Source organism: Mobula hypostoma, chromosome 27 (assembly GCF_963921235.1).
Source record: "Mobula hypostoma chromosome 27, sMobHyp1.1, whole genome shotgun sequence".
In the NCBI taxonomy this organism is placed as follows: Eukaryota; Metazoa; Chordata; class Chondrichthyes; order Myliobatiformes; family Myliobatidae; genus Mobula; species Mobula hypostoma.
In genome coordinates, this window is record NC_086123.1 from 26,083,483 (window position 1) to 26,096,272 (window position 12,790).

Genomic DNA, 12,790 nt, shown 5'->3' on the forward strand with positions numbered 1-12,790 from the left:
TCCTCATGCACCAAACCTTCCCCCAACTGGTTTCTTTCAGAGCCAGCAGACAGCCCAATAGTTTTGTCCCTTGTGAAACTGGAAGCAGCACAAAAGGAAGCGAGGAGAACCTGCTAGAGTTCAGCAGGACATCTGCAAGTCTGACCTTGGAAATTCTTCACCCAATTTCACTTCCCACCCAACCAACCCCCTCAAATACTGGGGTTTGTTGGTCGTCAGATGCTTGATGAAATACATCAGGTATTCATGTTAGGATATCCTGGATTTCAATGAATACAGCATAGAATCAGGCCCTTCGGCCCATCTTGTCCAGGCAAAAACTATTTAAACTACCTACTCCCTTCGACCTGCACCAGGGCATACCATATAAAGTATGGACAGTACCTATCCAAACGTTGAAATCGAGCTCACATGCACCACTCGAGTTGGCAGCTCGTTCCACATTCTCACGACCCTCTGAGCGAAGTAGTTTCCCCTGATACTTTTCACCTTTCACCCTTAACCCATTACCTCCGGTTGGGGAAAAAGCCTGATTACATTTACCCTCTCTATTCCCCTCATAATTTTGAATACCTCATGGGAGAAATAAGGACAGAGTTAACCATTCAAAATGGCAAATGGTACAACCAAATTGTACCCTTATCTGATCAGATTAATTAGTGACCAACCAGATGGCACAGCCATAGAATTTCACTTTAGTTAAATGTAATGCATACTAGAGCACAGGGTTTTGGTCCTATTTTGAAATCATTAGCAAAGAATACAGCTGTCACTATCAACCACTCACTGTAACTTTCCACTCAAAATTGGTCATCAAACACAACACTCTACAAGGGCACTCATCTGAGGTCATACTTACTATGCAGTACACATTGCCGATCAAATTTTCATTCATTCTAGCACACAGGAATAAAGGTTATATAGAGAGTTTTGGAAAGGTGACTTTGAGGAGTCTACTGCTTGGAAACAAAGGAATCTGTATATTGCAGCCCCAATAACAATGAATTTATTGACAGTGAAGAATGATCATGTGAAATGTACTTCAGCATTCAGGCTTTTATAAACATTATATCTGCCTGTGTTTTCATTCAGAGGAAAACCAAGTGTGTTAGGTCTAAGGCAGGAAAATCCTACAGTCACTTTGGAGGGGTGACAACCTACAGTACAAATTCCATTACAACACACACAAAAAGCTGGAGGAATTCAGGACAGGGAGCACTTGTGGAAAAGAGTAAGCAGTCAACATTTCAAGTCAAGATCCTTCACTTCGATGAGGAACGTGAAATAGGGAGGGTAGCAGAAATCAGAAGAACAAGTTAAACAAACTCCGACACAGCTAGCATCTTTTTCCCAGGGTAGCAATGGCCAGTAGCAGGGGGCATACGTACAAGGTGAGCAGAGGATTGTTTAGTGGAGCTGTTTAGATAGGTAGATCTAATGATCCCAAACGAAATTAAAGTGTCACAGTAGCATTACAAGTACACCAAAATACAAGTAGTAGAAGAGAAGAAAGAAAGAATAAAAACAAGTTCCCTCAAACAGTCTAACAGGAGGGGGTCATCACTTCCCCAGCTATAGATTGGCTCATTATAGAGCCCATGACTTCATATAGCGCTCTTTAGAGCAGCACAGTTGTCTTAGTCTATTACTAAAAGTGCTCCTCTGTTCAGCCAAGGTGGCATGCAGAGGGTGAGAAACATTGTCCAGGATTTTCCGTAGGGTCCTTTGTTCTACCACAGCCTCCAGTGTGTCCAGTTTGACTCCTATAACAGAGCCAGTCTTTCTAACCAGTTTATTGAGCCTGTTGGCATCACTCATGCTAATGCCATTGCCCCAGCACACCGCCGCACAGAAGATTGTACTGGCGACAACAGACTGGTAGAACATGTGAAGGAGAGGCCTGCATACTCCAAAGGACCCCAGTCTCCCCAAGAAGTAGAAGTGACTCTGGCCCTTCTCACACACAGCCTCTGTGTTGATGCCCCACTCTGTCATCCAGGTGCACCCCTAGAGGTAGTAGTAGTTTTTAAGTTTACACAGAGAGTAGCGGGTAGCTGCAACATATTGCCGGGGGTGATGGCACACAGACTGATGAAAAAGGAGAATTTAAGACTCTTAGACAGTCACAGGGACGTATGAAAAATGGAGGATTATGGGCTGAGTGGGAGGCAAGGATTAAATTGATTGTTGAGTGGGATTACATTGCCAGGTACAACACAGTGGGCTGAAGGGCCAGTATTAAGCAGCATATTCTATGTTCAGCCCGTTAGTGTCTTTCTTGACCACACATGGTCCAATGCAATTTTAACCTAACTTACTCCATTTCCTTTTTCTCCGCTTCCTCCTGGGTCAGGTCTTCTTCCACACTATAATCCAGGATGGAGCCCACACCAAATGTCTGATTGCGGCGAATCAAGGGTTTGATGTCTTCTTGGTCCTCTCCTGCTACAAACTGTCCGTAGAAGGTCATCTTCATGAGCTTCCTGAAGAGCCATTTTCCCAGCACAATTCTGCTGAGATTGATAAGCTGTAAAATCAAACCAGTACATCATGAGAAACTCACAGTTCACATCCCAAACAAATAGCTTCAAGATGACCAAACTTTATACTCCAGTGAAAACTATCAGCTTACAGCAGGCATTTACAAATCTGAACTTCAAAGTTCAAAGTAAAATTTATTACCAGAGTACATACGTGTCACCACATACAACCCTGAGATTCTTTTTCCTGTGGGCATACTCAGCAAATCTATAGAATAGTAACTGTAAACAGGATCAGTGAAAGAGCAAGAGCAGAGAAGACAACAAGCTGTTGAAAAGCAACGATAAATAAATAGCAATAAATAACAACTGCATGAAATAAGATAAGGGTCCTTAAAGTGAGATCACTGGTTGTGGGTACACCTTAATAGAGGAGTGTAGTTATCCCCTTTTGTTCAAAAGCCTGACGGTTGAGGGGTAGTAACTATTCTTGAAGCTGGTGGTGAGAGTCCTTAGGCACTTGTACCTTCTACCTGATGGCAGCAGTGAGAAAAGAGCACAGACAGGGTGGTGAGATGTTTGATGATGGATGCTGCTTTCCTATGGCAAAGATTCATGTGGATGTGCTCAATGATTTTACTCGTGATGTACTGGGCCAAATCCACTACTTTTTGAAGGATTATCTGTTCAAAGGCATTGGCATCCCATAACAGGCCATAATACAGCCAATACACTTTCCACTATACATCCATACATGTTCATCTAAAGAACATAAAGACAAACTAGAACTCAGGAAAACGATTCTACATATGACTTCAAAGAAATACCATTTTTTATTAAACAGGCCTCTCCTGATGAAAAATTTATGACATTTCAACGATCAGAATATTTTACTGTTCAGTTTGGAATTGCCTTGCCAAATGTCAACTCCAGATTAATGAAAAAATGGTTATGTCATTTAAATTCAACTAACACGCAAAGCTCTCGTGCTTCCTGTTGTCTGATCAGTGTCCGTTTCAATTAGCAAAAACAGATCCTCTGCAGGATGTACTCTGTGCAGGTTTACCCCTTTTATTGTTCCAGTGTTGTACAAAAAGCTAAATAAAACTTAAGTGCAAAATCCAGCAGTGCCATTTATAATTTTATTTCACACTGTGGGAATGGGGGAAATGGATCACTCTGGAGGTTTCAAAAAGAAATCAAGAAGCTGAAGGCTGCAGTTTTCAATTTTGCAAAGCAAAGAATGCTGACCATTGCAAGGTCCACTGCCTGCTGGGTGGAAAATGTATTAGTGGTTTTGGTGACCAGATGTGGGTTCGTTTGCAGTGGCACATATATGGTGGGTACAGCTCCACTGGTATTACTAAAGTACTGCAATGTTTCCAGAGATCACAAGACCTCTGGTCCCCCTCAGAACACATTCTGCACATCAATCCTCGACAACGGTAGTAATAGTGCGATCGAGTCGAGTACGACTTTCTCCTAAGGGGTTGTCTATTGGTGGGTCCCCAGATGGGTGTAGAGGCCAGTCCTGGATCCACATATTCTTGGTGCAGCTTGGGCCAAGAGTAAGTGGTGTCAATGCAGGTATCCCAGCATAAATGACGTGCCATAACCTCAGTGGCAGCACCATGCAGTGGAAGAACATTCTTAGTAAACACACCAACGCAAGTGGAAATGAACAGTAAAGAGGAATAACAAGCCCAAACACATAAATGAGCATGAATGGAACCAATCCCCCGCCAGCTATCCCTTGATGGGATGGCGGGGTGATGATTCACCTCTAACAAATGTCACCTGCAAGTCACCCTTGGGCAAGGTGTAGCACCTGCTTAGGACCCCCACCCCACCCCCGCCGGATCAGGGTCACGTGAAGCCATGGGAGCAGGTGGTGGATGGTCGTACGAGCAGTCGGTGCGTGTCACAACTCCTGGTTATGCAACCGCTGACACCAGGCGGGCAATCTGTGAAGAGTATTGATAATGGTTGGGGGCACCCGTCTTATAAAGACGCTGCCCAGCAGGCAATGGCAAATCACTTCTGTAAAAAAATTTGGGCAAGAGTGATCATGGTCACGGACAAGACCATGATTGCCCACATCATACGTCACGGCAGATATGAATGATCCCCAGACCTCACAGCCGACATCCAGCCTAAATGTACACCCCTCCAAAGAAGTCTTATGTTTAAATCCATTTTGGGATGTTGGTGTAAAGTTGGATTTATCCTTAAATGCACTCAGGAAGGTGGTGGTGGTGAGCCAGTAGAACTAAACCAACCGTGAGGGTACTAATGCAACTAACCTCCCCCCCCCACCTCCCCCGCCACAAGTAATCACCAAAAACACTGCCAGCACAGCCTCATTTACTACTGAACGATTACCCCAGCATAACCATTACTTCAACCAGAATCACAGCTCCAGATTGCCCCTTGTGTGTTTTGGTCTACTTCGACCACAAAATCATTGAACTGACTTTGAAAGCACATGTGATTGGCAGTGACGCAATAATTTAATATGGCAAAATACTCAGCCGCACCCCGCCCCCTCCCCTCCCCTCCCCTCCCCTGGAAGGGCAAATACTGAGAGGAAGCCAACTCCAGTTGCTATTTTCTGTCCTCTGTCCTCTCGGCATGAATACAGGGATGTGGTCATGGAGAGGCGGCACCAGAGGACAGTAAATCAGCGGCCACTTCTCCAAAATCCTTAAGGGGGGGGCAACAAAAGAAAGGCGCGCGCCATATCATTTACAACGCAACAAAATCTGCCGGAGATCCTCGTCGGGTCGAGCATCAGGGCTTGTGCGGGGCTTCGACCGGAAACGTCGACAATTATTGCTCCTCCACAGATGCTGCTCGGCCCACCGAGTTCCTCAGGCAAACTGGCTGACGCTCCCGATTTCAGCACCTGCAGATTCCTTATTTGCAACGCAAATGCATCCAATGCAATTTCGCGTGTAGTTTTAAATGTTAACAATCACGTTGAAGGCCGTCCCCTGAGACTCTCCCCTACCTCCTTTTGCCTGTTCACGAAAATGTCGTAAGAGCAGAGACGAAACACCAGAAGGCTCCGCACCACCTCGGCACTGGTCTTGTTGCGATAGGCTTCCTGGTAGTTATTGAAGTCCGGGATATCAGGTGAGACCTGGGCTGGAGCCGGATGCACCCGCGGGATGTCCCGCAAACGGCGGCGACCGTGTGCTCGATCAGAACCCTCTTCGGTGGGCGCCTCCTTCGGCTTAGGTGAGGCGGCGGTGGAGCGGAACCGGGCACGGCGGCTGCCGACTGGGGCTCGGCCGGGCAGCAAGAGCAAAAGGAGGGGCGAGCGAAAGGCGCAGCTCGCCATCTGCTCAGGAGCAAGTGACCACTAGCTACGAGACACCGGATTCTGCAACCTAAGCCGCACGCTTCTCATTGTATCCATTTTCTGCCGCTGCGACCAATCAGATGCGAAGGCGCGGCTCTTCCATTCACAAAAGCGGGGAAGCCCACCCATCACAGGCGGGGGTAAAGAGGCGGGTCGTCCGTTTGCCCGCGAAGCCAATAACGTTTGATATGTGAGGTCTCCAATGCACTTACTCTTTAAATCTGGGACATTTAAAGTCATTTACGTGCAGCGCGAGACAGGCCCTTCGGCCCGCCATGTTCATGCTGTAATCATCTTCCGCTACTGGACAGATTGGGTGAGGAAGACCCTCCATCATTGTCCTAGTGCACCCACAGTAGTGGGCCACATGAGTGGCTACAGACCTATTGGTTTTTTTAAGGAATGTAATCGAATACCACTTAACGTATTGACCATGAATGAAAGGGCGTTTTAATTCCTTTAAAAAATGTTTATTCTTGTAAATGTGTTTTATTACGAATAAAGTTTATTTTGATATATTTTTTTTAAAAAGCTGACATTTTCTAGCACTTGGCTTCAATTGTGTTCCATCAGCATCTTCCTCTTCCCCACTCATCCAGCTTTGAGTCCTAGATTTCAACTACCCTCCGGATGGAAAAGATCTTATCTCAATCTCCTAGCTTTTCTTTGGTAATGGGAATAGTTGGCCAATATAACTCTATTCACCCTCAGCTTTCTCTGTATCAAATAAAAATAAGGAAGCCCAGCCCCGCCATGTGGCTGAAACACTCCAAACCAGGTAACAAGTCATTGTTGCAATTTTCTTTTCCTCCTCAATTATGTTAGAACATAGATCATAAGACATAGAATCAGAATTAGGGTATCCGGCCCATCGAGTGCTCCACCATTTCATCGTGGCTGATCCAATTCCCTCTCAACCCCATTCTCCTGCCTTCTCCCGATTACCTTTCCCACCCAGACTAATCAAGAATCTATCAACCTCTGCCTTAAATGCACCCAGTTACTTGTCCTCTGCAGCTGCTGGTGGCAACGAATTCCACAGATTCAGCACTCCCTGGCTAAAGCAGTTCCTCCTCATCTCTGTTCTAAATGGACGTCCCTCTATAGTTCCCCCGCCAAAGGAAACATTCTCTTCACATCCACTCTATCGAGGCCTTTCAACAATTGATAGATTCCAATTAGATCCCCCTCTCAATCTTCTAAATTCCAGCGACTACAGGCCCAGAGCCTTCAGTCGTTGCTAACGTGATAATCTTTTCATCCCCAGAATCATTTGTTAATGCCCTAACAAATGAAAGCAAGTATCCTGTATGCTTTCTTAATAACCTTACTAACCTATTGCTGTCTTCAGGAATTTTCAGATTTATCTTCGAAGTTCCCTCTATTCAAATTGAATTGGATTGACTTTATTACTTACATTTTTCATATACATGAGGAGTAAAAATCTTTACGTTATGTCTCTGTCTAAATGTGCAATGTGCAATTATAGTAATTTATAATAAATATTTTGTACAACAGGATAGCCAATATAATATAGAAATACAGTTGTGTCAGCATGAATTAATCAGTCTGATGGCCTGGTGGAAGAAGCCTGTTGGTCCTGGCTCTTATGCTGCAATACCGTTTCCCGGATGGTACTTACCTTACTTTGTACTTTATTGTCGCCAAACAATTGATACTAGAACGTACAATCATCACAGCGATATTTGCTTCTGCGCTTCCCGCTCCCTGGATTATAAATCGAATTTAGATGTTAAAAATTTAAATTATAAATCATAAATAGAAAATAGAAAAATGGAAAGTACGGTAGTGCAAAAAAACCGAGAGGCAGGTCCGGATATTTGGAGGGTATGACCCAGATCCGGGTCAGGATCCGTTCAGCAGTCTTATCACAGTTGGAAAGAAGCTGTTCCCAAATCTGGCCGTACGAGTCTTCAAGCTCCTGAGCCTTCTCCCGGAGGGAAGAGGGACGAAAAGTGTGTTGGCTGGGTGGGTTGTGTCCTTGATTATCCTGGCAGCACTGCTCCGACAGCGTGCGGTGTAAAGTGGTAGCAGCTGGAACAGTTTGTGGTTGGGGTGACTCGGATTTCCAATGATCCTTCGGGCCCTTTTTACACACCTGTCTTTATAAGTGTCCTGAATGGTGGGAAGTTCACATATACAGATGTGCTGGGCTGTTCACTCCCCTCTCTGTGGAGTCCTGCGATTGAGAGAAATACAGTTCCTATACCAGGCAGTAATGCAGCCAATCAGGATGCAGCCAATCAGAAAGTTCCTAAAACTTGGGGGCCCATACCAAACATTTTCACCTCACAGCCGGTATGTGCAGAGCATGTGAGATCCTCCGTGATGTTTTTGCAGAGAAACTTAAAGCTGTTCACCCTCTCAACCCCAGATCCATTGATGTCAATGGGGGTTAGCCTATTCCTCTGTAATTTCTGGAGTCCGACCATTAACTGTGCATATCTCAATTTTGTTTAGTCTTCCCAAAGTATCGCCTATTTTTCAGTATTAAATTCCATCTGCCATTTCTCTGCTTTCTTGACCAACTGATTAATATCATTCTGTAACTAAAGTGTATCTTCCCTGATTATTGTAATATTGATGTGACTCGGACACTGCTGTAGATTGAACAACCACATTTATTCAACAGACTTCCATTTTTTACTTCTCTATGTCCTGACGTCATACGCACTCTGAAGCTACGAATAATCACACAATACATGACATCCCCTTTCTCAAGATTTTGTTTCTTTTTACAACACTGTGAATTACCAAAACAATGCCTCTAGGTTTGCCCTTCTTACAGTGCAACAACCATGACATAATCTAAAATAATCTTAACTTGTACTGTATTCTGCATTGTATCTTACAATACTAACAGCAGTGCATTTTCTTTTACTAACATAGAATAATAAACCTTTTATTTCACACCTTCGAACTTATAACATGTGTGACTTTGCCTCAAACTGTGTGAGACTGTACGTATGTCTAATCTCTGTATCCAGCTGGAAGTTTGACTTGTCTCCCAGACCGTGTGTGATACAACTGTGACTGTGCTTGTCCTTCATCAGTGCCAGTCTCTCGAGTGACCTCTGTGTCTTTGCAGTCAATAGACAATAGACAATAGGTGCAGGAGCAGGCCATTCTGCCCTTCGAGCCAGCACCGCCATTCACTGTGATCATGGCTGATCATCCACTATCTGTATCCAGTTCCTGCTTTATCCCCATAACCTTTGATTCCACTATCTTTAAGAGCTCTATCCATCTCTGTTTTGAAAACATCCAGAGACTTGGCCTCCACAGCCTTCTGGGGCAGAGCATTCCATATATCCACCGCTCTCTGGGTGAAAAAGTTTTTCCTCAACTCCATTCTAAATGACCTACCCCTAATTCTTAAACTGTGGCCTCTGGTTCTGGACTCACCCATCAGCAGGAACATGCTTCCTGCCTGCAGCATGTCCAATCCCTTAATAATCTTATATGTTTCAATAAGATCCCCTCTCAGCCTTCTAAATTCCAGAGTATACAAGCCCAGTCGCTCCAATCTTTCGACATATGACGGTCCCGCCATCCTGGGAATTAACCTTGTGAACCTACACTGCACTCCCTCAGTAGCAAGAATGTCCGTCCTCAAATTTGGAGACCAAAACTGCACACACTACTCCAGGTGTGGTCTCATCAGGGCCCTGTACAGAAGCAAAGGACCTCTTTGCTCCTATACTCAATTCCCGTTGTTATGAAGGCCAGCATACCATTAGATTTCTTCACTGCCTGCTGTACTTGCATGCTTGCTTTCAGTGACTGATGTACAAGAACACCTAGATCTCGTTGTGCTTCCCCTTTTCCTAACTTGACTCCATTTAGATAATAATCTGCCTTCCCGTTCTTACCACCAAAGTGGATAACCTCACATTTATCCACATTAAACTGCATCTGCCCACTCACCCAGCCTGTCCAAGTCACCCTGCATTCTCATAACATCCTCCTCACATTTCACACTGCCACCCAGCTTTGTGTCATCGGCAAATTTGCTAATGTTACTTTTAATTCCCTCATCTAAATCATTAATATATATTGTAAACAGCTGTGGTCCCAGCACTGAACCCTGCGGTACCCCACTGGTCACCGCCTGCCATTCCGAAAGGGACCCGTTAATCGCTACTCTTTGTTTTCTGTCAGCCAGCCAATTTTCAATCCATGTCAGTACTCTGCCCCCAATACCATGTGTCCTAATTTTGCCCACTAATCTCCTACGTGGGACTTTATCAAAAGCTTTCTGAAAGTCCAGATACACTATATCCACTGGCTCTCCCTTGTCCATTTTCATAGTTACATCCTCAAAAAATTCCAGAAGATTAGTCAAGCATGATTTCTCTTTCGTAAATTCATGCTGACTCGGACACAATCCTGTCTGCATCACTCTTGGTGTTGTTTGTTTCCATGTCTGTATCTGTGGAAATGTCCTGTGCATCTGTACGTGGAAACTCCCTCTCGCCTGTCTTCAGCAGATGCTTCCTGTTCCTCCTGTAGACTCTTCCATCCAGCATGCGAACTATGAAGGATCTTGGTTGCTGATGTCTGTTCATAACCACAGCCGGTTGCCAAGTGTCTCCTCTCTGTATTCTGTCATTTTCACCTGTATGCAGATCTGGCAACTGTATTGTACGTCTGTCATAGTAGCTCTTTTGCTTTGTTTGCTTGTCATGAACTTGAGTATTACCTTCAGGAGACAGTAGAGTTGTGGATGTAGGCAGTTGGGACTTCAGATGACATCCCATCAACAGCTGCGCAGGAGAGAACCCCACACCCTCAATCGGTGTGTTGCAGTATTCAAGCAGAGCAATGTAAGGGTCAGCGTTGCTGCTTCGTGCCTTCTTGAGCATGTTCTTGACAGTTTGTACAGTTCTCTCTGCTTGTCCATTAGACCGAGCGTGCCCTGGACTCGGAGTAACGTGTTGGAATTCCCAGCTTTCCGAGAACCCTCTGAACTCACCATTGGCATATTGTGGACCATTGTCACTAACGGCAATATCAGGAATATCATGTCTTGTGAATGTCAACTTCATTGCGGTAATGACACCTCGACTGGACGTGTCACTTAACCTGGTGATCCCCAGATATTTTGAATAGTAGTCCACACAAAGCAGATATTCTGCACCATTGCAGTGAAAGAGATCTGTGCCAATCTTCTCCCATGGTCTTCCTGGTAGTGGGTGGGGAAGCACAGACTCTCTTGGATTGCTGTTTTTGTTTTCATTACAGACAGCACACTGAGACACAATGTCCTCCATTTGAGTTGACATGCCTGGCCAATAGAGAATGTCCTTTGCTCTTTCTTTACATTTCACTATCCCCAGGGGTGACTCATGAATTCTGTTGAGCACTTCCTGTCTCATTTGGTTTGGTACGATGAGTTTTGCCATTTTGAACATTAGTCCTGATGCATAGCTGATTTCCTCTTAAAATGTCCAGTATTTCTGCATTTCCTTTGGAACATCTTTTCTTTCTGTTGGCCGTCCATTCATCGTAATGTCTCTTAGCATTTGCATTTCAAGATCATCTGCAGTCGCTTTCCTGAACATGTTCAACTTCTCCTCAGAGATGGGTAGCTGAGGTGTAACCCAGTTGACCTCCAGCTCTCTTCCTTCCGCTCTTTGAGGTAAACACAGCTCAAAGCATCAGTGATGTACAGTTCTTTTCCTGGCTTATAGGTGACTGTGGGAGTGTACCTCTGTAGCCTGAGAAGCATCCTTTGCAGCCTCATAGGAGCTTGGTGGAGTGGCTTTTTGAAAATGCTCTCAAGTGGTTTGTGATCACTCTTAGCCTGGATTTCTTTGCCATATACATATTGGTGGAACTTCTCACACCCTTAAACTATTGCGAGTAATTCCTTCTCGATTTGAGCATATCGGCATTGACAGTCCATAAGTGCTCATGATCCATACGCCACAGGCCTCCCATCCTGCAGTATAACAGCTCCTATTCCCTCCAAACTGGAATCCATAGGGATCATCACCGGTTTATTGACATCATAGAACTTGAGTGCTGGTGCATTGGTAACCAACTGCTTCAATGCGTCAAAACTTTTCTTTTGTTCGTCCTCCCAATGCCATTCAGTGTTGCTCTCTAGTAGCTTTCAGAGTGGAGCGCTGACCTCTGATAAGTTGGGAATGCATTTGGCAAGATACTGTATCATGCCCATGAACCTCAATAGTTCTTGCTTGTCTTCGGGTGGTGGTAGCTGCACCACAGCTCTGACCTTTTCATCTGGTTTTAGCCCATCAGCACCGAGCACATGACCTATGCATTTGATCTCTTCAACCGTGAGCAGTGGATAGTGCTCTCTTTTGATGGCTTGGTTGAGATCTTGTGGATCCATGCAAATCCTCGTCTTTTTTTCTGTGACCACTGTCACCATACTATTCACTCAGTCGGCCAGTTCTATTTGTCTTGTTATGACTCCCATCTGTTCCATTCTGTGTAGCTCCTCCACTACTTGATCCCTAAGAGCTAATGGAATCTTTCTCGGGGCATGCATGACTGGTACAATAGTTGGATCAATCTGAATATGGTGTTTCCCTGGTAAACATCCTAATCCAGAAAACAAGTCATTAAAGTCTTTATGAATGTCATTTTCTTTTTCAACACAATAGATTCGCTTCGCCAGGCCTAGCTTTGTGCATGTTGCTTTGCCCAGTATTGCTGAAACATGTTACTGTACTATTTCAAACTCCATCTTGTATTTTTGTCCTTTGTACACGCAGGTGAGTGTTTTTTTTTGCCCAATGGCACCGTTTTGTGGCAGAAATATGCAACAAGTTTACAGGTGGATTTTCTCAGTCTTCCTCTGACGTCCTGTGAGTTGAATATTTCTGCTGGCATTACATTGCAGTTTGCTCCAGTGTCAAGCTTAAATGTCACATTCCTTCTGTTTATTATCAGA

At 44.6% G+C, this 12,790-nt stretch overlaps 1 protein-coding gene across 2 annotated transcripts in view; it reads right to left on the reverse strand.

Moving 5' to 3' along the window:
• Positions 1-6,179, reverse strand: part of LOC134338315 (proline dehydrogenase 1, mitochondrial-like) — a 46,193-nt gene extending 40,014 nt beyond the window's left edge. Inside the window, exons 1-2 of one of the 2 annotated variants that reach the window (XM_063034058.1) lie at positions 5,491-6,179; positions 2,319-2,527 (exon numbers count right to left, since the gene is read on the reverse strand). In XM_063034058.1, coding sequence (XP_062890128.1) covers positions 2,319-2,527; positions 5,491-5,823 — 542 coding nt within the window. In that variant the 5' untranslated portion in view covers positions 5,824-6,179. The remainder of the gene's footprint in view (positions 1-2,318; positions 2,528-5,490) is intronic. The other variant, XM_063034057.1, reaches the window with a different exon arrangement.
• Positions 6,180-12,790: the final 6,611 nt, after the last annotated feature.